Consider the following 27,418-nt stretch of genomic DNA (forward strand, 5'->3'; position numbering starts at 1 on the left):
GCACCTCCCGTATAAGGACAGGCTGAGAGAGTTGGGGTTGTTCAGCCTGGAGAAGAGAAGGCTCAGAGGAGATCTTATAGTGACCTTCCAGTACCTGAAGGGGCTACAGGAAATCTGGAGAGGGGCTGTTCATAAAGGCTGTGGGGATAGGACGAGGGGGAATGGGTATAAACTGGAGAGGGGCAGAGTTAGACTGGACGTAAGGAGGAATTTCTTCACCACGAGGGTGGAGAGGCCCTGGACCAGGTTGTCCAGGGAAGCTGTGGCTGCCCCATCCCTGGAGGTGTTCCAGGCCAGGTTGGATGGGCTTTGGGCAGCCTGAGCCAGTGGGAGGTGTCCCTGCCCATGGCAGAGGGGTTGGAACTGGGTGATCTTTAAGGTCCCTTCCAACCCAAACTATTCTATGATTCAGCAGCATAGGAGGGGGCTGAGGAAGGTGAGGACCCCACCTTGGCCAAACCATCTGCGTTCATCTTCTCTCCTGAAAGCAACACTGAGGAACCTTGTGGGAGAAAGCAGAGTGGCCAACTTGGGTTGGACGGGTGCCCCGTGCCGGCTCTCCACCGCTGGCACCGGCTCTGAACTTCTCTGCAGTCAAGAAGGGTCTCTCTCCGTGTTTTCTGACGGGCTTTGGATTTGGCTGGCGTTTGCCTTGGTTTCCCACGGCAAGAGGCAGTTAAGTCTCTTGGAAGAAAGAATTAATTAGCAAATGCCTTTGGTCAGGTCAGTGCCCTCGAGTAGTGTGTGTCACCCTTTAAAGCGATGCCTCTGCGCCCAGGTAAGCCGCTCGGAAAGGCTTAGATCGCCTGGAGTATTTTAAGAGCTCTCCATACATCATCCCCGAGGAGCCCTTTGGATTTAAATAAAAACATATTCCCCCCTCCCCTCAACCCCGAACTCGGTGTTGACTTAAACGGTGGCATTTGTGTAAGCAACAAAATATTGACGCAGTTGGCTGGGGGCTGCCTGGGGCTCCTGGAAATAAACTGCTGCCTTGTTAAATCGGAGATGGAAATGCGAGTGGGAAAATGACTGACATCGTCCACAAGGCGGGCACGTAAAATCGCTGCTTTACTACGGCGTGAAAAAACGCAGGAATTAATAGGTCTCCTTCTGCTCGGGGGTGTTGGATTTATACCCGAGTGAGATTCATAAACTATTTTAAGGAGAGAAGTGCTACTTTTAAACACACACACACATCTGCGTCCTGGAGTTAAAGTGGTGTCACCAAGTTAACCCTTGCCTTCTCGCAGCATTCCAGCCCTGGGATTGAGGGAAGGCAGAGCAGGCAGCCCTGCTCTCGGCAGAAGGTGCTTTCGTCCAATATATGGACATAGCAACACCTGATAAATCCAGGGGGTTTATGATCTCACCTGGAGCCCTGCGTCCAGGTCTAGAGTCCTCAGCACAAGGAGGACGTGGATCTGTTTGAACCAGTCCAGAGGAGGCCACGGAGATGATCCAAGGGCTGGAGAACCTCCTGTACAAGGACAGGCTGAGAGAGTTGGAGAAGAGAAGGCTGTGGGGAGACCTTAGAGCAGCTTTCAGTGCTGAAAGGGGCTCCAGGAAAGCTGGGGAGGGGCTCTGGATCAGAGAGTGCAGGGACAGGAGGAGGGGGAAGGGTTTTCAACTGACAGAAGGGAGATTCAAATGAGATCTGAGGAAGAAATTCTTCATTTTTGAGGATTTTGCGCATGTTGCCCAGAGCAGTGGTGGCTGCCCCATCCCTGGAGGGGTTCCAGGCCAGGTTGGATGGGGCTCGGAGCCCCTGATCCAGTGGGAGGTGTCCCTGCCCATGGCAGGGGGTGGAACTGGATGGGCTTTGAGGTCCCTTCCAAACCATTCTATGACTGTTGAAGGGTATTGAGTACAGTGTGTTCCAACAGCTGATGTCAGAAATGCATTTCCAGCCTCAGCCTCAACTCTGAGGTGGATTTTACCTGTGTGGGACATAAAATGCATTTAAAGAAACCATATGCTCCAAAGCAGGATGAACCTGGGTGTTCCTAGGATCATCTTGGGCCACGATGAACTTGATGCAGATGCACAGGGTGTTGCTGAATCTGTCTGAGGTGTCATGCAGTGAACCCCAAAATGCTTATTTTGACTCCAACAGCAGTAAGAGTTTCTGGAGAACAAGTTTTATGAGGAGCGGCTGAGGGACCTGGGGTTGTTTATCCTGGAGAAGAGGAGGCTGAGAGGAGACCTTATTGCTCTCTACAACCACCTGACAGGAGGTTGGAGAGAGGAGGGAGCTGGGCTCTTCTCCCCGGTGACAGGGGACAGGACAAGGGGAATGGCATCAAGCTGCACCAGGGGAGGGTCAGACTGGACAGCAGGAAAAAACCTTCCACAGAAAGGGTCATGGGGCACTGTCAGAGGCTGCACAGGGAGGGGATGGAGTCTCCATCCATGGAGGGATTGAAAAGACATATAGACGAGGTGCTCAAGGACATGGTTTAGTGGCAGATAGGAATGGTTGGACTCAATGATCCAAGAGGTCTTTTCCAACCTGATGATTCTAAGATTCTATGAATTAACAGAGCTTTCAGGAGTGATATATTCCTTCCCTTTCTACCCAAAGCCCCTCCACTTACACCCCAATGATCTGCCACTGGACTTAGATGAGCTCATGGAAGTGTAGGGTGAGATAAAAGCCATAAGGAGTGTGCAGCAACTCTGCCGGCAGCACCGGGTCCGTCTCACCAGCAGCAACACCACCAGTGTAATTTTACACGCTCCAGTATGATCTCCCAGTAATTATTCTGGAATAAAAGCCTGCCTATTTCTGTAAGAGCTTATGTCACTTGGAAAGCTGTTATAAATTCAGCTGGAAAAAGGGACCCTTATTCTGGGATAAGTGTGGTTAGTGGTTAGCTGGGAACGGGGCTATTCCTGGCGCTGCCATTGACCTTCCCCGTGAAGCCAAGTAAGTCACCTCACCTCAGCGTGTGTCACCTTCTCCTGCCGCGACTTGGGAATTACAAACAAGGGCTTTCTCTGGACGCAGCATTAGGAGAAGCTCCGTGACACTGGAAAAAAGGTGTCATGGGGGGATACGCAGACATTTAGTAAGACTCAGTGCTTTTTTACCCCCCTTGGAGGCATCTTGATGAAATCGTGGGTTGGGGGAAGGAGAGACGTAGCCAGGAGCTGGTGATGGGGACTGCCCGAGTGGCTCGAGCCGCGGCTGTTGGAGTATTACTGGGAAAACAATGTTTTCCTCTCCGATTTTAAAAATAGTCTATTCTCTTCTGAGTTTTAGACCACACCCCTCGCTGGGGCATCAAAATGTCTCGGCTGCTGTTTTCTTGAGCCAACTCTTTCCCGCGTGAAGCGTCAGGGTATGGGACCAGTATTGCTCATCCCAGCTGCATCCCTGGATGCAGCAAAGAGGATGGGTCCTGCCCTGGACTGGCAGGGTTGTGCTTCTGGTCCTCATGGATCACAAAGGAAGGGAAGTCTCTTGTTTGGCACCACCGTGGTCTCTTCTTCCTCCAGTATTCCTGCCTGATTCATAGCTGCAATCCCTAATCCTTTCTGCGAGTTTTGCTTCTGCCAGTTGCTTCTCAGCAGCTTCTGGCACAGCCTCAGGAAACCCTTTTGGCTGTAGCATCACACATGGTCAGAGCTAAAGATGTGGCTCTGTTCACAGCATATGGCATTAAATTTGTGTTGGGGATGGCAATGTCTGGTTTCAAAGTTTTCTTTTCACGCGCATAGAGAGCGCCGGGTGGTTCATAAGCCAGAACTTGTCTGCTTTGCCCAAGTGGATGCTGCCCATGGAGCAAATGGACCAACGCGCTGATGCTGAGAGGTGAAGGGAGAGTGTTCCCGCGACCTCTGTCCTCCAGCGAGTGCCGGAGCGGTGCTCACCGCTGCTCGGAATTGGGCTCCAGCCAAGGAGGCAGAGGGGAAAAAAAGCATTTTACAGTCCATTAGTGCTCCCCAGAGCCGTTCAGCCCCTCTCCTAATAAAAGTGGTGGAAGCCACAGAAACATTAAGGGCAGAAGGCTGGAGAAGATGCCAGCCTGCCTCCCAGCTCCGCGTCCCTTCCCAGTGACTTTGCCAGAGCCACTGACCCTCTCGGCAGCCCCAGCTGCTGGAATTCCCTCCGGGAAGGCAAAACCAAGCTGGCAAAGGCTGGTCCCTGTCTATCCCGAGCTCCTTCAGCAAAACATCCATGGGAAGGTTCCAAGTGCAAATGTGTGTGTGCGCTAATGGGAAATGAATTGCCTCTTGCCCCGAAGCCTTGCAGCTTGAGGGAAAAAACGCAGGGTCTGGGAATGACCTCATATCGCCTCCCAGGGAATGTTTTGCCAGATGAAGGGGGGAGAGGCAGCATCAAGACAGCACAATGTATGTATCTCTCTCCCTGTGTAAACATCCCTGTAGCTGCAGAACCCTCTTAAAAACCCGAATGAGAGGAGGACGGGCGCTTTGATCTGTGGATGTGGTTGTTGTTTTCTAAGTGCGGATCCGTCCTTTTTTTAATTTTGCTTCAAATTAAAAAAATGCCCGTTGTGATCTTTTGCTTTTATTCCTTGGCGAGGGACTGGAGCAGGGTGCAGTAAATTTTCATTACTCCCCATGTAACCGTTTCAGCATGGTTGACAATTCCTCGCTGGCTCTTCAGCGCCGCAGCACAATGGGTTGAATCTTCCGGCCCTACATGAAGCCAAAGCAAATGGATTTTGCCCAGAAGTGCACGGCGGGGAGTGGAGGCAGCGGGGAAGGAGAGTCCTGCCACCTCCTTCCCTGCCCGAAGCACGCACACACACATAGAGACACACACGTGCACTCTCAGCTCGAGCCGGCAGGGTTGGCCCAATGTCTTTGAAGGGCTTTGGAGAGGGATCGCAGGGAAGGATCCGTGCCAGCCCCATGCAGCGGCAGTAGGAGCTGGTAAGGAGCCATCGGGGCTGAAGCACTGGGCTGTCGTGCAAGCGATTTAAGTGTGATTCATAACCCTTCCTCCAGACTCCCTGCGTGATCTTGGGAATCTCCATCCCCCTGACTTTCCCCATCTGCACGCTGAGCAGGGGGACAGCCCTATGCTCAAAGGAGCACCGCGGCGTGGGACATCCCTCGACCCTTCTTCCGCTCAATGAGGCACTGTGCTTTTGGAAGAAAGCAAGATTATAGATGTTTAAGGGATTTTCCGAACATCAGCAGCCCATCCTAATCCTGCTCCTTCGCCTTGGCGCTTTGCACCCCTGTTGAGAGCGTACATGGAGCTCAGGTCTTTGCTCCCTGTGGTGCAAACGGTGCTGCCATCAGCCAAGGACCTGCCTCCAAGAGGAAGATTGACCACTGCAAGGAACTGCTTTAACTCGGAGTGCTTAACTCTGGGCACGAGCGAGGAGTTTGCTCATCTCCCCGTGCCGTCACGTGGCTGTTTTGATTACATACGATGCTGTGTATTTAAGCCTGGTTTATGGGTGTTTATACTAATGCGTAAACCTGTAATTTAGAAGCTTGGTTATAAATCAACATCGCTGAAGGTCTTGTCCCTTGTGCCTTGAGATCGGTCTCCAGATTTAGAAGACAGGTTAAAGAGGAACAAAAAGGAGGACTGTTTAGTTTTCCTCTAGTTGTGATGATAAAGGATGCCGGGATGGGAAGCGAGCGTGGCCGGCTCTGAGGGGTGGCAGCTGGGCACAGGGATCCGCTGGGGGAAGCAAGCGGAGTTTCCATTTTGACTCTGCTCTTACAACAGCTGTAAAGGAGATTCGTGTTTACGTGGCCAATCCCAGCCCAGAAAGAAAAGTGGTGCCACAGCTGCCGAGCTGATGCTCATGGGAGGGTGGTGGCATCCCGCTAACGACATTCTCAGCTTGGGCCAGGACGTGGGCTGCAAGGACCAAAGCCCCCTCCTGCTCAGCACTGCACGTGAGGAGGAGCAGCCTTTGTCCCCAAGAGCTCCTGGCACAAACTGAGAGCCAGGAGCCTCCTCCAGTGGCAGTGCCAAGCAGGATAGCACTTTCCCACTGGTGGGTCATGGTCCTCTCCCAGTACCTCCCAACAATGACACCTTTCCCTTCCTGTTGCTATATATAAAATTCTTTACAGCTTTAATACAGCTTTACAGCTTTTTTCCCGGCACCTTTGTGCCTCCCCGGGCTGCTCTGGAGCCCGGCTCTGCCGGGGTGGTTTTGCATTGCTAGTTTGATTGACTACAGCATAGCAAGATGCGCTGTGAGTTATTTGAGTTGGTTGTGTCACTGCGAGTGCTTTTCTGCTGGATTTCTTATCCAAAGGGCTATGGCAGAGCCAGTTGTCCCTGTTGAGAAACTCTGGTGGTGTGGAAGCTGCTTTGCCCGGCGGATGAGAGTCACCCAGACTCTTGGTTCAACTGCAGCCGCTGTGCAAACACCGTGCAAGATTTGCTTTGGATGTGTTGGACATGTCTGTGCGTCCGTCCTTCAGCTGATGCTGGTCTCCTGCTTCGCTGGAAGGGATTGGTCTCCATGTGGGTTTATGATCCCAACCTCTTGGCAAGCAGAGCTGTGTGGGTGCAGGACGGCTCCATGGGACGCGAGAGCCTCAGCCTTGGGCTCTGCCTTTGCGAAGACCCTGTGTGCAGATGAGTCTCTGTGCGTGCTGCGTCTGTCCTGTCTAAAGCAGAACTACTCTTGCAAACCTCCTCCTTGTCCCAAGAAGGCACCCTGAGGGTTACGTGGCTTTGCAGGGAGAGCATAACTAGACCCAGGGACACCTCAGCATCCTCCTGCCCAGCTGCAGGCGCTGCCCTCCTCTCCGCAGCAAGCTGGCAGTGGGTGCCTTGGCTTGGCTGGATGTTTTCCATTGCCTCCAGCCTCCTTTATTGTGTCTTTAAGGGTTATTACAACAAAAGGGGACACAAGAAGCTGCAGCGGCTGAGAGGACCTCATGGCCCGATGACCACTGGGGCTGTGGGACTGTGTCCCCCTGCACAGGTGGAATCAGAGCACACTTTTCTCCTGGTCCCTCTCCCAGCTCTCACGCTTATCTCCCACTGCAATTTCCTCATGCTGGCGATGCCTCTCCTGACCCAAGGAACAGCAACGCCCCAGAAGAGAGGTGGTGCTGGCAGCTCCCAGGGCAGAAGACAGTTGAGGAGGGAGGCAGAGGGTCCCTGTTTGCCCCTGGGATGCTGCCTTCAGGGGACCCACCTGCAAGAGGCTTCTGCAAGCGAAAAAACTCCTCCTGAATATTTCAGAAAGGTCTTTTTCTCCCCTTATCCACCCTTATTTCCAGACTCCCCTCCCCACCTTTTCCTTGCAAACAGCAGAGCTGCTCTCCAGTCCAATTTTCCACCGTCCCAGTCCCCCAAGACTCTCCCACAGCCTCCGAGACGGGTCCTGCTGTCTGAAAACTCTTTTTTTCCCCCCTTTTATTTTTTTTTTGTCTTATCTCTATATATTTTTCCTTCCCCTTTTCCACCCATGGCTTTTTTGCTATGCCATACGCCTCTCCCTTACCACCACCCCAAGCCCTGGGCTGACCAAGGGGCTGCGAGGGTGGGTCTGGGGGTTGCGAGGGGGCTTTGCATTGATGCATTGATCGCCCATGGTCTCCGCCTGACCTCCCTGCTCCCAGGGAAGCAGTCTCCATGGCTACTGGCCCTTCTCCTCCAGCGCAGACTGTAAATTCCTGCAGGCAAAGCCCAGCCTTGGGGGTGCGAGGGGGGGAGCCGGGAAGGAGTAACCAAAGCCAAATAGAAAGAAAGAGAGAAAGAAAGAAAGGCTGGGAGAAAAAGGGCGTTGCTTGGATGGGGCTCTCCTTTCCACTCCCCTTTCTCAGGTCCCCAGCACCAGGGCAAGACGCCTGCTTCCCCCCCTCCAGCTCCTGCTCCTGCTGCTCTCTTGCAAAACTGGAATTGGCTGGGATTATTTAAGGAGGAAAAAAAAAAGAAGAAGGAGAAGTAGAAGGGATCAGAGCAGCCGCCAGAGAGAGGGCGATAGAGTCCACTTTCCTCCAACTGCCCTGGGTCTCCTTCCCTCATTCCTCTTTAGCAACACCAAGAGCCCCAAACTGAACCCAGAGCAGCTTTTTCCATCAGTCCACTTCCCTTCCTTCCCTCAGTCTCACACACAGCAAGAAGAGACCCCCTTCCTCTTCTTGCCTTCCCTTCGCATGCTCAGCCTCTTGTTTCCTTTCAAGCACTAGAAATCCCCTCTTCTTGCCCCCCACTCCTCCAAGCAGACTGGGATTGCAATGGGAGCTTTGCAGATTGCTGGATTTTCCATCCTTTGCTTTCTCCTCCACTCTGGAAACACACTGGCAAATAAAGCCGGTCAAGGTAAGAGAAAAATCTTCCCAGCTCAAATGTTTGCTGTTTGATGTGTGTACAGGCAGCCGGACCTCCTCCTCCTCCTCTTTAGATCTGGGATTTTATGTGCAGGCTGGAGAAATTAGCAGCAATAACAACAAATAGCGAAGGGATTGGAAATGTTGCTTGGAGATATTCTTGCTGCCTTTGCTTGGGGTTGGTTGGGTTTTTGTAAACTCTCGAAACGAGTTGTGTTTCTTACACTTTATTTGTTTCGCTCCGGACTCTTTATCTCAAGGCAAAAAGGGTACAGAGGCAAAAAAATGACGGTGAGCAAAGGAGTTTGCACCCAGCAGAGGGAAAATGTATTTTGGAGGGGCTTGAGGGGGTTTTTTCTGGAGTTTGAGTCCCAGCGTTTGGGTGATGGGGCTGATGGAGCGGGTGAGGAAGGCTCGTTTGGGGCTGGGTGGGAGGGAAAGGACGGCGGAGTGGGTATCTGTACCGCCGGGAGGCTGCATCCGCGGTTGTGTGCTTTCCATAGGCGCGGGTTGAATCTCAAATGTTGTGCTCAAAGGGGTGTGGGGCTGCGGAAAACTTCATGTAGCTGAACACAGCAAAGCCTGAAAACCACGGGACCTCTTTCCCTATCTCTGATAATGATGGGATATACGTTTCCGTCCAGTTTCAGGCTTTCCTCTTCCACCTCTCCCGAGTTTTTCCTGCACAAATGCACACACGTAGCTTTACGTATGGTCTATACCTAAGGTTTTCTATATTTAGCTTGGATTTTTCTCTCTCCACACGCGCAGGAGTGCGCGCGCACACCCAAACACACACAGCACTATGTGCGTGATCCTGTTGGCTGTCTGGAAGGGGGTTTTTCCTCCTCTGTTAGCCACTATCTGTACAATCTCTTGGTGTTGGGTTGGTTTGTTTGGTTTGTTTTTTTTCTATAGAACTTAACGTCGTGCGAGATTTATCAAAACCAGCTTTGGCTCTTGCTGTTGTAGTATCTGCGTGTTTATGCGTAGAGCAAGATTAAATAGGGTGTGAACGAAATAGAGGAGCGCAGGATAGAATGAAAGATCTCTTGTCGGAGTTAGGAAGAGGTGGATTTTAGCCACACGCGTGGTCACCCTAAGCCCTGTCACCAACAAAGTTAGAAGGAATTTCAAGGCTATTGTCTTATCTGGCTTAAAATGTTCTTAAAACAATAGGCAACTTTTCAGGAGGACGGGCTGGGCAAGCACGGGGGAGATTTTCCAGGGCAAAGGTTTAGTAAGAAGGCGTCTGGCTTCACGTAAAGCTTTATGATTTTGGCTTAGAAAGGAATGTTTAGGTTTTTATCCCCCCCCCCCCCCCAAATTACCTTGAGTGTATGCATTGCTTTCATTTCTTATCATAATATTTATTTATTAAGGCCTTTTGGTTTCCAGTTCCATTTAAGCCCGAGCCAGAATTGCATTAAAATAGCAAAGTAAAATTCCATCGTGTAGAGACTTGACAGATCCCTTCGGGGAAGGAGTGGGGTGGGGTGGGGGTGGAGAGAGGTGAGCTCAATGCTGTGCTGGGGTAAATCCCTTGCCATACGCCCAGGATGGTGCTGGCTCCTCCCGGCCAAGGCACTGAGCAGACCTCGGGGCTCTTGGAATGGAGAGTTAATCCTCAAAGCCGCTGCTGGGGGGTTCCGCGGGGTGGGAAGGGGGGAGGTGGATGGAGAAGGATGAAGGTTGGTGCTTGCAGGGATGCTGGGGAACACAAGGGCTCTCAGCATAGGTGGACCCGGTCCTTTTCGGATGAGGCTGAACTCGCTGACCTGATGTCACTAAAGGCAGATATAAAGTGTGGTTTTCCAAGGAACCCACCATTGCTAGCTTTCCCCTGTGTACAAGTGTCACGGAGCTCTTGGAAGCCACCCATGCGCTCGGGCCATGTTTTAGCAGGACGTGTCTGAGAAACCGCGGGCATCCCTCCTGCATCCCTGAGGATGGGGTACCCATCACCGCTCTGCCACCACCAAAGCCCCTTTTGGAGGTCCAACCACCCTCGCCAGGTGACTGTCACAGCCTGGGACACACTGTCCTCTCCTGTTGGATGGGCTTAGTTTTGCTGCGATAACATCGCGCCCTGCGCAGCGCTTGCTGGCTCATTCCTCTCGCTGAATTACCCCGGAAAGTTTAGTCTGTAGGGAAGGAAGGATTTAGCAGAGCCGCAAAGCCTGGAGGATGTCTGCCAGAGGACCTGGCTGTCTGCTGGGTTTATTGGGTCAGTTTAAGGGCTAGGGAAGCTTTCAAGAGGAGAACTGACAATATAAATCCAAGTAACCCTGGAGAGGCTCCCGACACGCACTCAGCTGGGCTGAAGTCTCCCTGTGGTCCCCACGCCAAGCTGCCTGAATGGCCTCAACCTGCTGCTGTTCCCACAGGTCTCCCAGGTTTTGGACCACCAGTTAATGCCCCCCTCAGTCTCATCCCGTTGTCTGTCCGTCTGTCTAGCAGCCTGGCGGGCGGAAAAGTGACTCCTGAACTCCTACTCACAGCGGAGTGCTGCCCTCGCCCATCGTCTACGGGTATCATTCCCCAGTTTCACCCTGGGGAGGATGGAACCCCAAGGCTGGCAGATTTACACCCGGGAGTGCTTGGCCACAGCCTCGCTGCTCTCCTCTGGCAGCACCCCAAAACCTGAAGACACAGCACAGGATTCACCACCTTTATTGCCTGTCCCCTCGGATGCTGCTGAGGGAGTGGGGCTGGGAGGGAGATGCAGCATCTCTCTGAGGGCACCCAGCACCCTAATTTGCAGATGCTGGTGTTCCTGCAGCCCCCACCACCCACCCAGCGTTGGGTCCTGAGTGGGATCGTGGCCCCAGACCAGCTTGATGTTCCCACCACCCACCCGGAACGTGGGGTCCTGAGTGGGATTGTGGCCCCAGACCAGCTTGATATTCCCACCACCCACCCAGCGTGGGGTCCTGAGTGGGATCGTGGCCCCAGACCAGCTTGATGTTCCCACCACCCACCCAGCGTGGGGTCCTGAGTGGGATCGTGGCCCCAGACCAGCTTGATATTCCCACCACCCACCCAGCGTGGGGTCCTGAGTGGGATTGTGGCCCCAGACCAGCTTGATGTTCCCACCACCCACCCAGCGTGGGGTCCTGAGTGGGATCGTGGCCCCAGACCAGCTTGATATTCCCACCATCCACCCAGAACGTGGGGTCCTGAGTGGGATCGTGGCCCAGACCAGCTTGATGTTCCCACCACCCACCCGGAACGTGGGGTCCTGAGTGGGATCGTGGCCCCAGACCAACTTGATATTCCCACCACCCACCCAGCGTTGGGTCCTGAGTGGGATTGTGACCCCAGACCAGCTCGATGTTCCCACCACCCAACCAGAACGTGGGGTCCTGAGTGGGATTGTGGCCCCAGACCAGCTTGACGGTCCCACCACCCACCCAGAACGTGGGGTCCTGAGTTGGATTATGGCCCCGGACCAGCTTGATGTTCCCATCACCCACCAAGCGTTGGGTCCTGAGTGGGATTGTGACCCCAGACCAGCTTGATGTTCCCACCACCCACCCAGCGTTGGGTCCTGAGTGGGATCGTGGCCCCAGACCAGCTTGATGTTCCCATCACCCACCCAGCGTTGGGTCCTGAGTGGGATCGTGGCCCCAGACCAGCTCGATGTTCCCACCAAGCCATGTGCGCCGGTGCCGTGCGACTGCCCTGGGACAGATCTTCCCTCACAAAGGGCTGGGTTTGATGGAGATGCACCTGCAGAACCTCCACCACCAGGGAGGACGTTTAATTTCTTTTTTAGCAGTATAAAATTTTCCAATTGCAGCCTAGAGATGCTGTCCGATCCCCCTCCCACCTCTGCCCAACCTCCTCCCCCTTGGCCTCCGCTTTCCTCCTTCTCCTGCATTCACAGTGTGCGACTGTTGTGCCTGTCCCCTCCACCCCTCTGAAATATGAAATGTAAAACTGTAAACATTTCAACATACAGCAGTTCAAAGGAGATCTTTGAAGGCATCTAACATGCCTGTACCGAGATTAAAAAGGGGGTAGGAAGGAGGGAAGAAGAGTTTTTTTGTAACTGCCAACAGGAGTATAAATATTCAGACACCCCGAGTCTTCCAACGCGGAGATGTATTGCTGTCTCCAAACTGCTCCGGAGGTTTTATTTTTCCTCCTTTCATTTTTATATAGATTTTTCCTTTGCAGACGGTTGCAGCGGAGTAATCCATTTAGGAAAAAAATATGCATGAATAACCTTAACCTTCACTTTCAAAATTATAAGTCCCCCGAGAGGCTTTAGGAGAAGCCTGGGATGGCAAATAAAGTTTGCTCTGTCTCATGGTGCTGGAGAAAGCGTGGCTGGTCATGTTCCGGCAAGGCTGTCTTCCCCACTGGAGATCTTGCAGTTGATGCTAGCGAAGCAGAAACCAAAGGCACGCGTGTTTCTATGGCAAGGCTTGGTCAACCTGAAAAGCCCAAGGACCAACAGTTCTCCAGGGAGGTGAACATGATGTTGGTGTGGAGCATCAAAGCTTACTTGGAGAAATCGTGGCTGAATTGGGCTGAAGCAAGTGGGGTTGGCACAAGGAGGTGGGATGGGGATGGAGGGGGACTTGGCAAGCTGGTGAAGCTGTCAGGTCTGGAGAGGGATCTGGGATCCATCAGGATGACCCAGGCTGGTGCAGGAGATGGGGAGCTCAACCCAACTCTGGCCCTGTGGGAGTGGGAAGTGTCAATAAGGGGGGAAAAAAAACCTTCAGGGGGACTGCGTGTTTAGGGGAATTAAAAACCTGAGGCAAAAGGTGCAGAGCAGCGTCTGGGCGTGGGGCAATGGGGGCACCAGTCTGGGGAGCCTCCCATTTCCTCACTGCAACTTGTGGTTCCTCATCTTTCATCCACGCTCCATCATTCAAGGTGTTCAAGGCCAGGTTGGATGGGCCTTGGGCAGCCTGATCCAGTGGGAGGTGTCCCTGCCCATGGCAGGGAGGTTGGAACTGGATGATCTTTAAGGTCCCTTCCAACCCAAACTATTCTATGAGTCTATGATCATTTGTTGGGTGCGTCTGCCGGGTCTCACCTGCTTCTGGGAGAGCCGGGTGGCTGTGTGGGGTGTAGAGCTCCTGCAGTGGGACTGGTGCATCAGACGGTGAGATGCAGACATCCCCACTGCCCCAACTGGAACACTCTACCAGTGACCTCTGGCAGAGCATCCCTGGCATTGCCCCCTCATCCCAGCAACCAACCGACACCTGAGTTAGGATCTTGGGTTCAAATGACGTCTCTTTGGCCGATTTGTTACCCCGCAGAGCAGCCTCCTCCCCTCTTACCACCCCCAGCGTGCATCCCTTCCCGGTGGGATGCCCAGAGCCGTGCCCCGTGCTGGCGCGGCACAGTGCAACTCGCCCTCATGGACTCTCCAGACGAACAAATGATTAATCAACTGGACCAGAGTGTCTGAGGTGGTTATTAATACCCTGGTCAAAAGAGCTACTGAAGTTATAAAGCTTTAATTTGGCATTAAGGCCAAGTGGAAACTCCGCGTGGCTGCCAACAGCTACACACACATCCCTATACAGACCGGCCGTTGGTATAGATGCCTATGTAAAAATAAAGAATAAAATTAATTTGATAGAAAGTGCTGAAGTGCTCACGGAAGAGAGAAAAAGGACAGTGGGTTCGTTTATTTAAGGGTTTTCTGGCAGAGTTTTTCTTCCCTGTCTCATCCCCCTCCTCAATTTTATGGGGACGTTCAGCCTATGGGGTAAAACCATCTTGTATTATGTCTTACTTTAAAAATATATAAGGAAGGAAGGAAAGAGCCTCAATTCGGGCTCTAAAAATATATGAGTTTTTGCTTTATCCCGTTGCTCTTGGCACCGCAGGGCAGGATGCAAATGTGGGACCCGGGTGCCCATGGGCTCCGCCACTGCCTCGGTCAAAGCTCTTTGCCTCCTCGGTCCCGGAGGGTTGGCGATCCCCTCTGTTTTTGGCACGCTCGAAATGGCAGTGGCGTTGAAACCGTCTGCCTCTGCTGCCTTTGAAATGGAGAATAAAGCTGCAGCTGGAGCGGAACGGGGCCCAACAGCCAGCGCTGGAAAATCCCACCCACAACGGAATAAAAAACATCGCCTGAGGCGCGGGGCGAGCGCCGCAGCCTCCTGCCCTTCGCCGCAAAACCCCCGGCACGGCATGACGGTGATGCCGAGGATACTCTTGCCCTCTGATGAGCTCTAATTAGCCCCAAAGCGGGGCTGGTGAGGAGGTGGGGTTGGGAAGAGAGCAGGGGCCATTGGGCGTAGGCGAAACCTTGGGTTCCCAAAGGGATTGAGTATCTTTGTCAATGTTAAGTTCCTCACTTCGTGCAAAATTATAGAACCATGGAATGATTTAGGTCGGAAGGGACCTCAAAGCCCATCCAGTTCCAACCTTCCTGCCACGAGACACCTCCTGCTGGATCAGGTTGCTTGAAGTTTTGGGGATTTGGAGTACGATGCATCATAGAATCATGAGGTTGGAAAAGACCTCTTGGATCATTGAGTCCAACCATTCCTATCTGCCACTAAACCATGTCCCGGAGCACCTCATCTATCTGTGATTTGGGCCCGTTTCAGGCAACTTTGGGTGGAAAAGGTCATCTTTGATTATTTGTGCAGGTCTGCAGAGGATCCTGGCTGGCAACCGCCCCAAAAAAACCCAACTTGACTTTGGAATTTGGACTTCATAAGGTCCCCCTAAGCAGGGGGACAAGCAGGGCTCACCCCAGCAAGGAGCAACTAGACTAGAAATAAGGAAGAATTTCTTCACTATGAGAGAGGTGGAACAGGTTGCCCAGGGAAGTTGTGGCTGCCCCATCCCTGGAGGTGTTCAAGGCCAGGTTGGATGGGCTTTGGGCAGCCTGAGCCAGTGGGAGGTGTCCCTGTCCATGGCAGAGGGGTTGGAACTGGATGATCTTTAAGGTCTCTTCCAACCCAAAATATTCTATGATTCTATAAACGAGGGCTGGGAACATCAATAAGGATTTTTAAAAAGAAAAAAATCTCTTTGCTTGGCTTGAACGTGAAATCCCTCGTGCCACAGTGGTGGCTGGAAGCACCTGCAGTACCGCCACAGGCATTTTTTTTGGATGGAGAAAATTGTCCTGCAGGAAAAGTGAGCCGTCCCGATGGCAAACCTTCCCTTTCGTGGGAAAACGCTACTTACGTTGATAAAAAGTGCCAAAATTCGGTGTTTAGAGAGCTTTTTAAAAGAGTTCATTACATAATTTCTGAAAGAAGCTTCTTCTTAGGAGCTGGCATGCTGGAATTAGGATCTTTTCCAATCCCGGGATGGCTCCTGGGGTGCTGAGGAGGGTATTTATTCACTCTTCCCACACACCATGTGCACACACACACACACACACAAAATTTCCCCCCTTTTTTTTTCCTGATCCTGTAACCTTTCTGAAGGTCTCCAGCTTTGGAAAAATTACAGAGTAGCACATTTATAATGTTTTCTTTTGTACTTTTGCTGCTGTGTAATCTTTCCAAAGTTAGAGACATTTTTGAAGTTACAGAATGGAAAAAAAAGAAATGATAGAGAAAAAAAAAAAAATACATGTGCGAGTGGAAAAGGCAAACGGCATTGTGTTCAGCCCCGAGCAGACGTTGTTCATTGTCTTGAGGTTGAGGGCACAGGAAGAAAAAGAAATAGAAATTAAACTCCCCCTCAAAAAGCGTGATTTCTGGCAAAAAGCAGGGGAAAACGTCAATGATGTGATGTGTGATGGATGTGTCGCCTTCCGTGTGGTTTTAGGGGAAGGAGATGGCGGTTGAGAGATGGTCGGTACTGTTTGATAGAATCATTGAATCATGGAACGGTTTGGGTTGGAAGAGTCCTTAAAGCCCATCCAGTTCCACCCCCTGCCATGGGCAGGGACACCTCCCACTGGATCAGGGGCTCCAAGCCCCATCCAACCTGGCCTGGAACACCTCCAGGGATGGGGCAGCCCCCACTGCTCTGGTTAAAAGAAGAGTTTGGTGCTGGTTCCCACTTGTATAGCAGGGTGGGTGCCTCGAGTGCTGGGATCTGGCAGCTCTCTCACTTGGAGGCCATCAACTGAAAGCTTCAGGATGTGATTTATAACTTGGAGGGGAAAGAGCTAAGGGAGGGCTCCTAATCACACAGGTTCAGGACCAGGATTTGCAAATTCAGGCGATCGTTGGTTCAGTGTTGGCTGAATTGCTTTGAGTCCCTGTGTCCATCCCTGCCCATGGAAGCGGTGGGTGCTCCATGTCCTCCATGCATTTCATAGAATCATAAGTTTGGGTTGGAAGGGACCTCAAAGCCCATCCAACCCCCTGCCATGGGCAGGGACACCTCCCACTGGATCAGGGGCTCCAAGCCCCATCCAACCTGGCCTGGAACCCCTCCAGGGATGGGGCAGCCACCACTGCTCTGGGCAAACCTGGGCCAGGGCCGCATCCCTCCCCACCACGCGCCCAAGAGCCCCGGTGAGGGACGCTGGAGCCGGAGGTGAAGCCATTGCAGGTTGTGAAGCTGAATGGCACTTGCCAGCGATGGAAGCGCTTCCTCCTGTGCCAAAAGGCTCTTTAAGCTTAAAAACGTGGTTGGGAAGGAGCGAGCTCTGCATTCCTGTGGCTTTTGCAGATTTTTTTCCGCCAGCGATTATTCGCACACGCTTTCTGGTTTGTAGGATGGAGCCTTTGCAGGTGGGTCAGGGGTGCTGTGGGGTGGCCGTGCCCCAGGGCGGGATGGGTTTTGCGGTTAAATGTGAAGTTTTGTCAGGGAGGAACCAAACCTGAGCCAAGCTCATCTCCCTGGAAGGATGAGAGTACTCCTGAGCTCCTGCGGGACCCCCGGTGATGCTGCTGGGTGCTGGGGTGGTCACAGCACAGCCACACCATGGCCACGACCATGAGTGCTGGAGGCGACGGTGCCGGCCGGGAACAGGGTGATGGTCCCCCACGCATCGTCTCCGCCGTGGTGGGTCAGCTTCCAGCCGGTGATTAATGGCCCAAGGGAGGCCGTGGTGGCCGTGGGCCATGGCTAATGTCAAATAGCAAATATGAATGTGGTCTGTAAATATTTATACAATGCGCAGGCACGTGCCGCCTCCCTGGTGCAAAGGCAGAGCTTTTCTCTCCCCCCCCCTTCCCCTCAGCTGGGTGACTCACGTCTCCCGGGAAAAACCCACCGGGGTGGCCGGGATAGGGTTCAGGCCAGTGCTCCCGTGGCCGTGGCTCCCAGCCCAGCAGAGCTTCCAAGGATGTTTCCTGTCTTTTGGGACATCCCGGGGCACTTCTGTTCTTGGGGCTGCTGAAAAACAGCTTTTTAAGAGCAACTTAGAGCTTCGCAGCCTCAGGATCCTCTTTGTGGAAGTTGGAGGGACCATTCCCATCTCTACGGGAGGTGAACAGCCCTGGAAGCAGTGCTGACATCCCCCATGGAGCCAGAACAGGGAGCCTGGGGTGCTCTGGGAGCCAGAGAGGGGGACCGGGCTACTCCATAGAACCATAAAACCATAGAACCACCAGGTTGGAAAGGACCCACTGGATCATCGAGTCCAACCATGTCCCTCACTGTCTCCGCAGGGAGGGCAAAAAGCAACCAGGTGAGCAGCTCCTTGCTCATAAACCTGTGCCCCGCATGCTCGAGGCTTCTTTATTTCCCAGATACCACTAAAACCTCTGCTCCCACATCCTTGTGCCATGGCAAACCATTGAGCATCACTGCTTGAGGATATCACCTGCCTGCAAAGCTCTGGACACCATGTCTGGGGCACCGAGGCATTGCATCCTGCCGAAGAGAGTTGAGGGGGATGGAGGGGATGTAATTTTTGGCTGTGCCCCTGAGGAAGCCTTGATGGTTTTTTTCCTAGTTCTCCCTCCTGCTCCCGGCTCCCAGGTTTATGTAGTGCGGTCCCTGCTAATTCATGCACATTCCACCGTGCCTAAGAATAGAAAGCGATGACGATTATTTGGGTGACTGGCCGGTTCAGGAAATGGTTAATTGGAGACAGAGTCTTTCACCTCTGCCTGGGCTGGCTCCAGCCTGGGCTACGGGCTCCTGAGCGGAGTCTCAGCAACATAGGTATGGATAAATGGCAGTGCTGTTTGGGAGCGCCTGCTGCTCCAGCAGCCCATCCTGAGCCCATCACCGGTTGCATCAGGGCTGGATGGAGTGAAGCCACTAAGGAACAAAGCAGCAGCTTTGCTCCCTTGAGTTCACATGTGAGTTGAAAAGCCAGAGGGGTATTTGGGCGATGGCTCCCGTGGGAAGACGGGGAGATCTCCCCTCGGCTCTCCCCATCGCTCTCCTCACCTCTCCCCTTGCAGACGTCGACGAGTGCGTGGAAGGCACCGACAACTGCCACATCGATGCCATCTGCCAGAACACCCCCAAGTCCTACAAATGCATCTGCAAGTCCGGCTATACCGGAGACGGGAAGCACTGCAAAGGTAGGGGCATTACCTTCCGACAGCCCACAGTCCCTCCGACAACCCACAAGTCGGACACAGGCTGGGGATCACCAACAATGTCCCCTGCACTTATAAAAAGGCTGCTTGTTCACCCCAGCCCACTGCAATCCCTTTATTCCCCTTTTCTACCCCAAAGCCCTGGCTTGTTGACTTTGCTGTGCATGAGGATGGAGAGGAGTGTGACTGTCCCTGTCTTCTGCTCCACAAAGAGCTGTGTTTGCAAGACTGGGGCTGCTTGAGCCTGGGAGCATCCGCTGGGCTTGGTTTGGACAAAGCTGAGCTTTTATTAACTGCAGGATCTCCAACCCAAAGGCTGTAAAGCTGTGTTAGCAGATAAAACATGAGAAGTGTAAAAACAAGAGACGGAGCTATAGATGTATTTAGTGTAGACATTGATGTAGATGTTGACATAGACATTGATGTTGATGTAGATATAGACATTGATGTTGATTTAGACGTTGATGTTGATTTAGACATTGATGTTGATGTAGATATAGATTGATATTGATTTAGACATTGATGTTGATGTAGATATAGATTGATATTGATTTAGACATTGATGTTGATGTAGATATAGACATTGATGTCGATTTAGACATTGATGTTGATGTAGATATAGACATTGATGTTGATTTAGACACTGATGTTGATGTAGATATAGACATTGATGCAGGTATTCATGGATATAGATGTCTGCAGTTGAGTGCGGCATGGAAGGAAAAAGGGCTCCAGGAAAGCAGGAATGGGGCAGGGGAAAAATTCCTGTCTCTGCTCAGAGTAGGTCCAGGGTTGGGGTGGGCTGAGTACAAACAGCAGAGGGATTAAAGCGCCCTCCGGGCACAGCGAGGCTTCGCCATGGAGACAGGCAGCTCTGCCCACCACTGCTGGGAAATCCTGTGTGATTCCCAGAGAACCCAACAGGTCACTGCGCAGTGCCGAGGCTTTAAGACGTCAAGTTAGATAGAAGTCCAGGGTCTAGGCTGGAGAGGACAGGAGGTGCTCTGCAGGGCGTTGAGGGATGCCGTAGGTGATAACAGAGTGAAGGACCTGCTGGAATAAACAATGAGAGTAGAGCCCCCTGGGTGCAATATCAGCTGGAGACGGGGAGCAGCGAGTTGGCTGTTCTCAGCAGAGTCAACTTGCAGCTCTCCTGCTCTCGTCTCTCTGCAGATGTCGATGAGTGCGAGCGGGAAGACAATGCGGGCTGCGTCCACGAGTGCGTGAACATCCCCGGCAACTACCGCTGTACCTGCTACGATGGCTTCCGCCTGGCGCATGATGGCCACAACTGCTTGGGTGAGAGATGGGCCCCCGGCACATGCTGGGGTGGGATGCTGATGTGTCACTGCAACTTGGCAACTCTTATACCTTGCGACCAGACCACTGGCTTTCTTTGCTGGGCATCTCCTGAGCCCTGATGCCCCCAGGTTCATTCTAGTGGCACTCCCAGGGCAGCAAGCTGGCTGCAGACATGTCCCATGCCACGATGGTTCACTTGGAACAGGATTGCTCCCCATTGCACAGGGGTGAAGCCGAGGGAGGATGCTCTGTGCTGGGAGGAAAACTTGCTGTGTGGGTCCATCCATAGTTGGGGTAGGCAGGCAAGACTGGGAGCCTTTCTCCTGCTGTTGGGTTTGGGAATAATAGAATCATCAGGTTGGAAAAGACCTCTTGGATCGTTGAGTCCAACCATTCCTATCTGCCACTAAACAGTGTCCCTGAGCACCTCATCTACCTGTCTTTTAAATACCTCCAGCGATGGGGACTCAACCCCCTCCCTGTGCAGCCTCTGACAGTGCCCAATGACCCTTTCTGTGGAAGGTTTTTTCCTGATATCCAGTCTGACCCTCTCCTGGAGCAGCTTGAGGCCATTCCCCCTTGTCCTGTCCCCTGTCACTGGGGAGAAGAGCCCAGCTCCCTCCTCTCCACAACCTCCTTCCAGGTAATTATAGAGAACAACAAGGTCTCCCCTCAGCCTCCTCTTCTCCAGGATAAACAACCCCAGGTCCCTCAGATTTGTTCTCCAGCCCCTTCCGCAGCTTCGTTGCTCTTCTCTGGACACGCTCCAGAGCCTCAACATCCTTCTTGGAGCGAGGGGCCAGAACTGAGCACAGGATTCGAGGTTTGGCCTCACCAGTGCCGAGTCCAGGGGCAGAATACTGGGCACAAGCCGCAGCCTCCCCGTGGCCGCATCCTGCTGCCAGGAGGGCAGCTCTGCCCCTCTGCCGAGCGCAGGACCGGCTGTTGGGGTTCACCCACCCGCTTCGCTGGTGCTTGAGGTCAGCCCTGCACCTGCCAAAATAGATGAGTTAATAGCAAATACGGTGGAGATGGGAACCAGCGAAGGGACTGGATAAATAATCCCTGGGCCAAGACAAACCCAACATCTGCCTACGGAGTGGCCGCGCATCCTCCCCACCACTTCCCACCGCCCCAAACTCCATCCGGCCACGACAGAGCCAAAGCTCCCGGCAGAGTCTTGGGGCTGCCAACGCCTCGGCACCAGCATCCTCCCGCGGCACCCACGGGTGGGATCACCAGGGCACGGAGCCGCCCGCCTTCCCTCCGCCTGGAGCTCATGCTATTTTCTAATTAGTGTCTGCAGAGGGGTCATTAATGAGCTCATCACTGGAAGGAGGAGGAGGGGGAAGGGATTATGGACACATACGCTTTGCATTAACCACCATCCCTGGGTTCTTTGCAGCATCCTCGGAGAGAGGGGGGAGATTTACACAGCTGGGAGGAGGCGCGGGCGGCTCTGCCTTCCTCTCCCAGGGGAAGATGAGCCCAAGGAGAAGAGAAGAAAAGAAAGCCGGGCTGGGCAAGCCGCAGACGTCATGTGTTTACAGAGTTGGGTGGGAGGGGATGGATGTGGCTGGGGAGCAGCCGGGCAAGAGGAAACCTAGGGGTGCAATCCCTTGGGCCTTTCCTCTGCTCATCCCAGCATCTCAGCAGCTTTGTTTTGCCGTAGGGATGGGGCAGGTTTATCCCCCGGAGCCCATTTTACAGATGAGGATGTGGACACCCCCTGTGCTCCGGCTGGATTTGCTCAGTGGCTGTTCTCGGGGCGGGAAGCAGGGATGAACCCCAGAGGGTTGTTTTCAATCTTTTTTCCCCGTCATCCTGACTGCGCTTTGCCCAGCCTGCAAGCATCTCCTCTTAGCCAAAAAACCAGAGAAGCAGAGCAAAGCAGAGGACCATGCCCAGGCTGTATTGGCACCATGGCTGAGCCATGGGGGGGAGTTTGTGCCCACCAGTCCCCCCATGCCCCCCACCCCAACAACCTTTTGAACCAGGACAAGAATTCAAGCCCCCGTCCTGACACAGGCTCTATTGGCTTCTGCCCACGTCCGTTGTATTTAATAAAACAGGTATTAGAGCGGCGGAGTCTCGTTTCAGCCGTCGGTTTTGAACAGCTGCCTCCTCATTTTTGTGCGGCGCTTGGAGGAGCAGTTGCGAGACATTAAGCCCTTGCTATTATCAAGTGGATTTGAGGAGAGTTATTGGCATCTGCAGGACATAGCTTGGCTGGGATGAATCTCGGAGGAAGCTACAAACATCCTACCATCGCAGAGTATGTCCTTTTGTGTCTGGCGGCAGCCTGGCTGTCAGCCCTAACCCGTCCCACGGGCACCTGGGTGTGAGATGATGTCTTCAATACCTCCTTTCCAAGGTAGTGGGTTTGTAGGATGCTACTGGGCTCTGCTCCCACAGCAGTTTCCACCTGGATGTACAGCCCCTGCTTTGATTTCTGAGCATCTCCTGGGGCTGCAGCATCCCTTGGCATCACAGAATCACCAGGTTGGAAAGGACCCACTGGATCATCGAGTCCAACCATTCCTAACACTCCCTTAAACCATGTCCCTCAGCACTTCATCCACCCGTTCCTTAAACACCTCCAGGGAAGGTGACTCCACCCCCTCCCTGGGCAGCTGTTCCAGTGCCGATGACTCTTTCTGTGAAGAATTTTTTTCTGATATCCAACCTGAACCTCCTCTGGTGGAGCTTCAGGCCATTCCCTCTTGTCCTGTCCCCTGTCACAGCATCCTCCAGAGAATGTCTGGGAATGGGGCATGGTGCAAGACACTAGTGCTGCTCAAGCATGTATCCATCCATCCATCCATCCATCCATCCATCCATCCATCCATCCATCTCTTTGCCCAAGATTCCTCCTGCTCGGGGAGGAGGGCAGTGTTGGGGAAACCAGGTTTGGGAGCACCCACGGCACGTGCCATCACTGAGCCACTATTCCAACGTTTCCGGCAGCCGGTGCTGGCAGGGCTCAGCTCTCCCCCCAGCCACCGGCTCTGCAATGCTTGAGTTCACAGAAGGTTTTCTTTGGCACGAGGCTCCTTGTTCCCCGGCTTCATGCCATCACCTGGCGCTGCGGGCAGAGGGGACACGGGCAGCCGTGGTGGAGGTTTGCCTCGAGACCAGCATCCCATTTGCTCAGGGCACCGGCAGGTTCACCTTGGACCGCTGTCCCCAAAAACACTCTGGAGAGAGCAATGCACTGGTGCTCTTCGTTAAACAAGGGATTGGCAGGGGCAGAGCAGGAGCAGCCTGGGGCAAGGGCATCACGGCTGCCACGGGTGCACATCTTGAGCCCTTTCCAGCCTTGCTTTGTTAAACCGAAACAGGCACGAGGGCAGCAGAGCTCCCAGGGATTTACGTCTCCTTACAAGTAATTATTCCTGCTCTGGGTTAAGGTTTCCCAGCTCCCCCTAATGAAGTGCAGACATCTCCAGCTGGCAACAGGCTCGGAGGGGCTGGGAGTGGTGGGGGGTGGCTGCAGCCAGTATCCCGGCCAAGCATCCGGGGTGCTTTGGGGTCCCAGGATAAGGAAAATCCCTTTCTCTGCGGTTTGGTGTTCCTTTCTGCAAAATGAGGCTGGACCTTTTTTACCCATCAACCAGGGAAGCTCTGTGACCCAATCCTTGCTGTGCTTTGCCTTCCTTCCGTGCAGCCCTAGCACGTTCTCCTTCCTTCTGGGTGGGGGATTATGTATATAAAGCAGAAATAATGTGCTACGTGGCAAATCTGTTACTCTCAGCTCCCCGTCTCCTCAAGCGTGCCATGGAGCCGTGCTCACCCTCTGCCCTCTTTCCTTTGCAGACGTGGATGAGTGCTCGGAGGGCAACGGCGGCTGCCAGCAGACGTGCGTCAACATGATGGGCAGCTACGAGTGCTTCTGCCGGGAGGGCTTCTTCCTCAGCGACAACCAGCACACCTGCATCCAGCGCCCTGAAGGTTAGTGCACTGCATCCCCTGCCCAGAGCACCCTCAATCCCCTGCGTTTATCCGCCATCGCCTCTGGCCACCCCTGCATGGTTCCTGGCTCTGGGCTTTGGCGCTGGTTCGTGACTCGTCTCAGTGCTGCAGATCATAGAATAGTTTGGGTTGGAAGGGACTTTAAAGATCATCCAGTTCCAACCCCCTGCCATGGGCAGGGACACCTCCCACTGGATCAGGCTGCCCAAAGCCCATCCAACCTGGCCTTGAACACCTCCAGGGATGGGGCAGCCACAGCTTCCCTGGGCAACCTGGGCCAGGGCCTCACCACTCTCATGGTGAAGAAATTCTTCCTAATGTCCAGTCTAAATCTGCCCCTCTCCAGTTTATACCCATTGCCCCTCATCCTATCACTACAAATCTTTGTGAACAGCTCCTCTCCAGCTTTCTTGTAGCCCCTTCAGGTACTGGAAGGTCACTATAAGATCTCAGAGCCTTCTCTTCTCCAGGTTGAACAACCCCAACTCTCTCAGCCTGTCCTCATAGGGAAGGTGCTCCAGCCCTTTAGATCATCCTTGTAGCCTCCTCTGGACCCATTCCAACAGTTTCACATCCTTCTGATGCTGAGGATTCCAGAACTGGACACAACACTCCAGATGAGGTCTCACAAGAGAGGAACAGAGGGGCAGAATCCCCTCCCTCCCTGCTGGCCACACTGCTTTGGATGCAGCCCAGGACACAGTTGGTTTCTGGGCTGTGAGCGCACATTGGGGCTCACGTCGAGCTTCTCCTCCCCCAGCACCCCAAGTCCTTCTCTTCAGGGCTGCTCTCAAACACATCATCCCCCACCCTGTACTGAAACCGCGGATTGCCCTGACTCGGGTGTAAAAGCATATCTATTATGAGCACATTGGGAGAGAATGCCGGGGCAGTAATCAACATCCCCAGAACAAAACCCTCACAGGCCCTTTCCAGGCACAATGACACCGAACGGAGGAGGTGAACCCTATCTCCACAGCATTTTATTAAATAAAAGGTATCCAGAGATCCTCACGCCACCCTGCAAGGCTTGTGTTCTCCTGCCAGGTCCGCGCAGCACCGAGCCCTTGGTCTCGATATCAGCTCTAAATTGCTGCCGTCTGGAGCAATCTCGTAGCCAAAATAGGAGGAAATGAGAGATTTTTATGTCTCTGCTGATTTTTATCTCTGCTGCTTGGCAGAGCCAGCTGAGTGGGTTTGCTTTCCTCCTTCCCCCTTCCCAGCTGTGTCGATCCCTCCAGCTCCCTGGGGGATCTCGCCCAGCCCAGGATGGCTCAGCATCTCCTGCACCCCATCCCCTGTGTGCATGGGAGGGGTGAGCTGGCCACTCCGTCCCCTGTGATGGGTGGAGAGAACTCCTCCTAAGGAAAGGGAGATGGGTGGAGAGGATTCCTCCTAAGGAAAGGGATGCAGGTGTTGGGTTTTGAGAGGATTTGTTGAGCTGAGCGGCTGCAGAGTGCTGTGGTGCTGGTCTGGTGGCTGCTGCGTGGATCCCCAGCTCGGGAGTGGCTGCTGGGAGGGTCGCACCTGGTCCCCAGGCTGTGAAAACGCAGACACCTGAGGACTATTTGGGGTGTGAAGTGAAAGCCTGTTTTGAATTTCCTCCTCGGGTGCTGCCAAGGCAGAAGCAGTCAGTATTAGAGAGCTAAACCTCAGCATTACGGCTGCTTCCTTTCTTCTGGGGTCCTTGCCAGCTCCTTCTCTCTTCTCCTACCCCTGGCAGGAGATTTTATCCTTTCCCTTTGCTTTTCTTCTGTTTCTTAATCTCCCTCTCGCTTTCCTCTCTCCCTGCTGACGCAGAGGGGATGAAACACTGCTGGGTTGGGAGGCACGGGGCATGGATCCCAGAACGCCCCCTCCAGCATCACCATCGCCTTCTCCCTCTTACTGGCCAGTTCCTCCCAGTATGGAGAGGTCAAGGGTTGGGGTTCACTGGGTGCCTTTAAACGCCATCGTGTTCAGCCCAGTGGTGCCAGAGGAGCCTTCAAAACGGAAAAGGGTGAGCAGGTCCCTCACACGGTGCAGGTGTAAGAGCAGGTGATGATGCTGAAGGGAGAGGAAGGATTAAAGGGGGTGCAAAGCTCCAGGGCTCCCTTGAGGGGAGGCTGTAGGAACAAAGGGATTGCTGTGTCCTGGAGTTGTGCAGGGAGGGGGTTGCCCTGCCTGGGTGGAATTGCCTGGGGAGGCTTAGGAAAAGACTGTGCTGGCATCCCAGTCTGGAGGGGAGCCAGGGTAAATGGACACCAAAGTTTGCATCTCTGCTGGGATGAGCCGGAGGATCTCTGCTGGCCGTCAGGATCCAGTTCTCTGGAAGGTGGCATCTCTGGGGGAGAAGACGTGCAGCAGGGCAGGGTTTGCCTCAAAGTCTCGGTGTCCACCGGGGTACCCAGGATGCAGCAGAGGTGTTGCCAGGTGGTAAAGAGCAGCAATGAAAAAAGAGGGTGAGAAGAACCCCATTGTTTGGGGGAGAGGCTGAGAGCGCTTGGCTGCTCTCGGTGTGCCTGGGGCGTTGTGGGACCCCCGAGCAGGACCGGGTGCAGTGCAGGGTTGCCCAGGGAAGCTGTGGCTGCCCCATCCCTGGAGGTGTTCAAGGCCAGGTTGGATGGGCTTTGATCACCCTGATCCAGTGGGAGGTGTCCCTGCCCATGGCAGGGGTTGGAACTGGATGATCTTTAAGGTCCCTTCCAACCCAAACTATTCTATGCTTCTATGAAATGCATGGAGGACATTGAGTACCCACCGCTTTCATGGGCAGGGATGGACACAGGGACTCTGTGGAGCAGCTCCAGGGCTGTCCTTGTCCTTCCAAAACCCCTCCTTGCTCTGCTGAACAATGCCACTGTTTGCCCACCCAAGGAGTCACAACCATCTTCACCCCATCTTCCTCATCTTCCAAACACCAGATGCATCACTCCATCTGCCAGTGCCAGGCGGGGCAGAGGCACTTCTGGTCCCGCTGCTTGCCCCGAGGCACAGGAATAGGGTCTCCCCCAAGCTGGAGGGAGGGAATCAAAGGTTCAAGGCTGCAGGGTGGCTTTGTCCACCTCCCCGAGCAGCTCTGTGCCAGGAGGTGCTGCCCTTTGACACATTGCCCTTTTCTCACAAGGTTTTTCCCCTCTTTGTCCCTGTCCCACCCCGGACTCCCTTCTGCCGCCGTGGACTAGTGCCGATGAGCTTTTGGAGCTTTTCTTTGCTTCCTTCTCTCTTTTAGAAGGAATGAACTGCATGAACAAGAACCACGGCTGTGCCCACATCTGCCGGGAGACCCCCAAGGGGGGCATCGCCTGCGAGTGCCGCCCTGGCTTCGAGCTCACCAAGAACCAGCGTGACTGCAAACGTAAGGAGCATTCCACGGAGGAGGATGCGGTCTCCTGGAGCCCTCAAACCTCATCCTCCCAGCA

At 53.7% G+C, this 27,418-nt stretch overlaps 1 protein-coding gene across 4 annotated transcripts in view; it reads left to right on the forward strand.

Annotated features, from left to right (window-relative positions):
* The first annotated feature begins 7,812 nt into the window (after positions 1 to 7,812).
* SCUBE3 (signal peptide, CUB domain and EGF like domain containing 3) overlaps positions 7,813 to 27,418 on the forward strand; it is a 45,106-nt gene continuing 25,500 nt past the window's right edge. For all 4 annotated transcript variants that reach the window (XR_008453522.1, XM_054087769.1, XM_054087770.1 and 1 more), the window contains exons 1-5: positions 7,813 to 8,284; positions 18,603 to 18,725; positions 19,917 to 20,042; positions 23,862 to 23,996; positions 27,229 to 27,354. Coding sequence is in view for 3 of the 4 variants with exons in the window: in XM_054087769.1 (XP_053943744.1) it covers positions 8,200 to 8,284; positions 18,603 to 18,725; positions 19,917 to 20,042; positions 23,862 to 23,996; positions 27,229 to 27,354 (595 nt within the window). In the remaining variant the exon portion in view is untranslated. The remainder of the gene's footprint in view (positions 8,285 to 18,602; positions 18,726 to 19,916; positions 20,043 to 23,861; positions 23,997 to 27,228; positions 27,355 to 27,418) is intronic.

This window comes from Cuculus canorus, chromosome 24 (assembly GCF_017976375.1).
Source record: "Cuculus canorus isolate bCucCan1 chromosome 24, bCucCan1.pri, whole genome shotgun sequence".
Taxonomy (NCBI): Eukaryota; Metazoa; Chordata; class Aves; order Cuculiformes; family Cuculidae; genus Cuculus; species Cuculus canorus.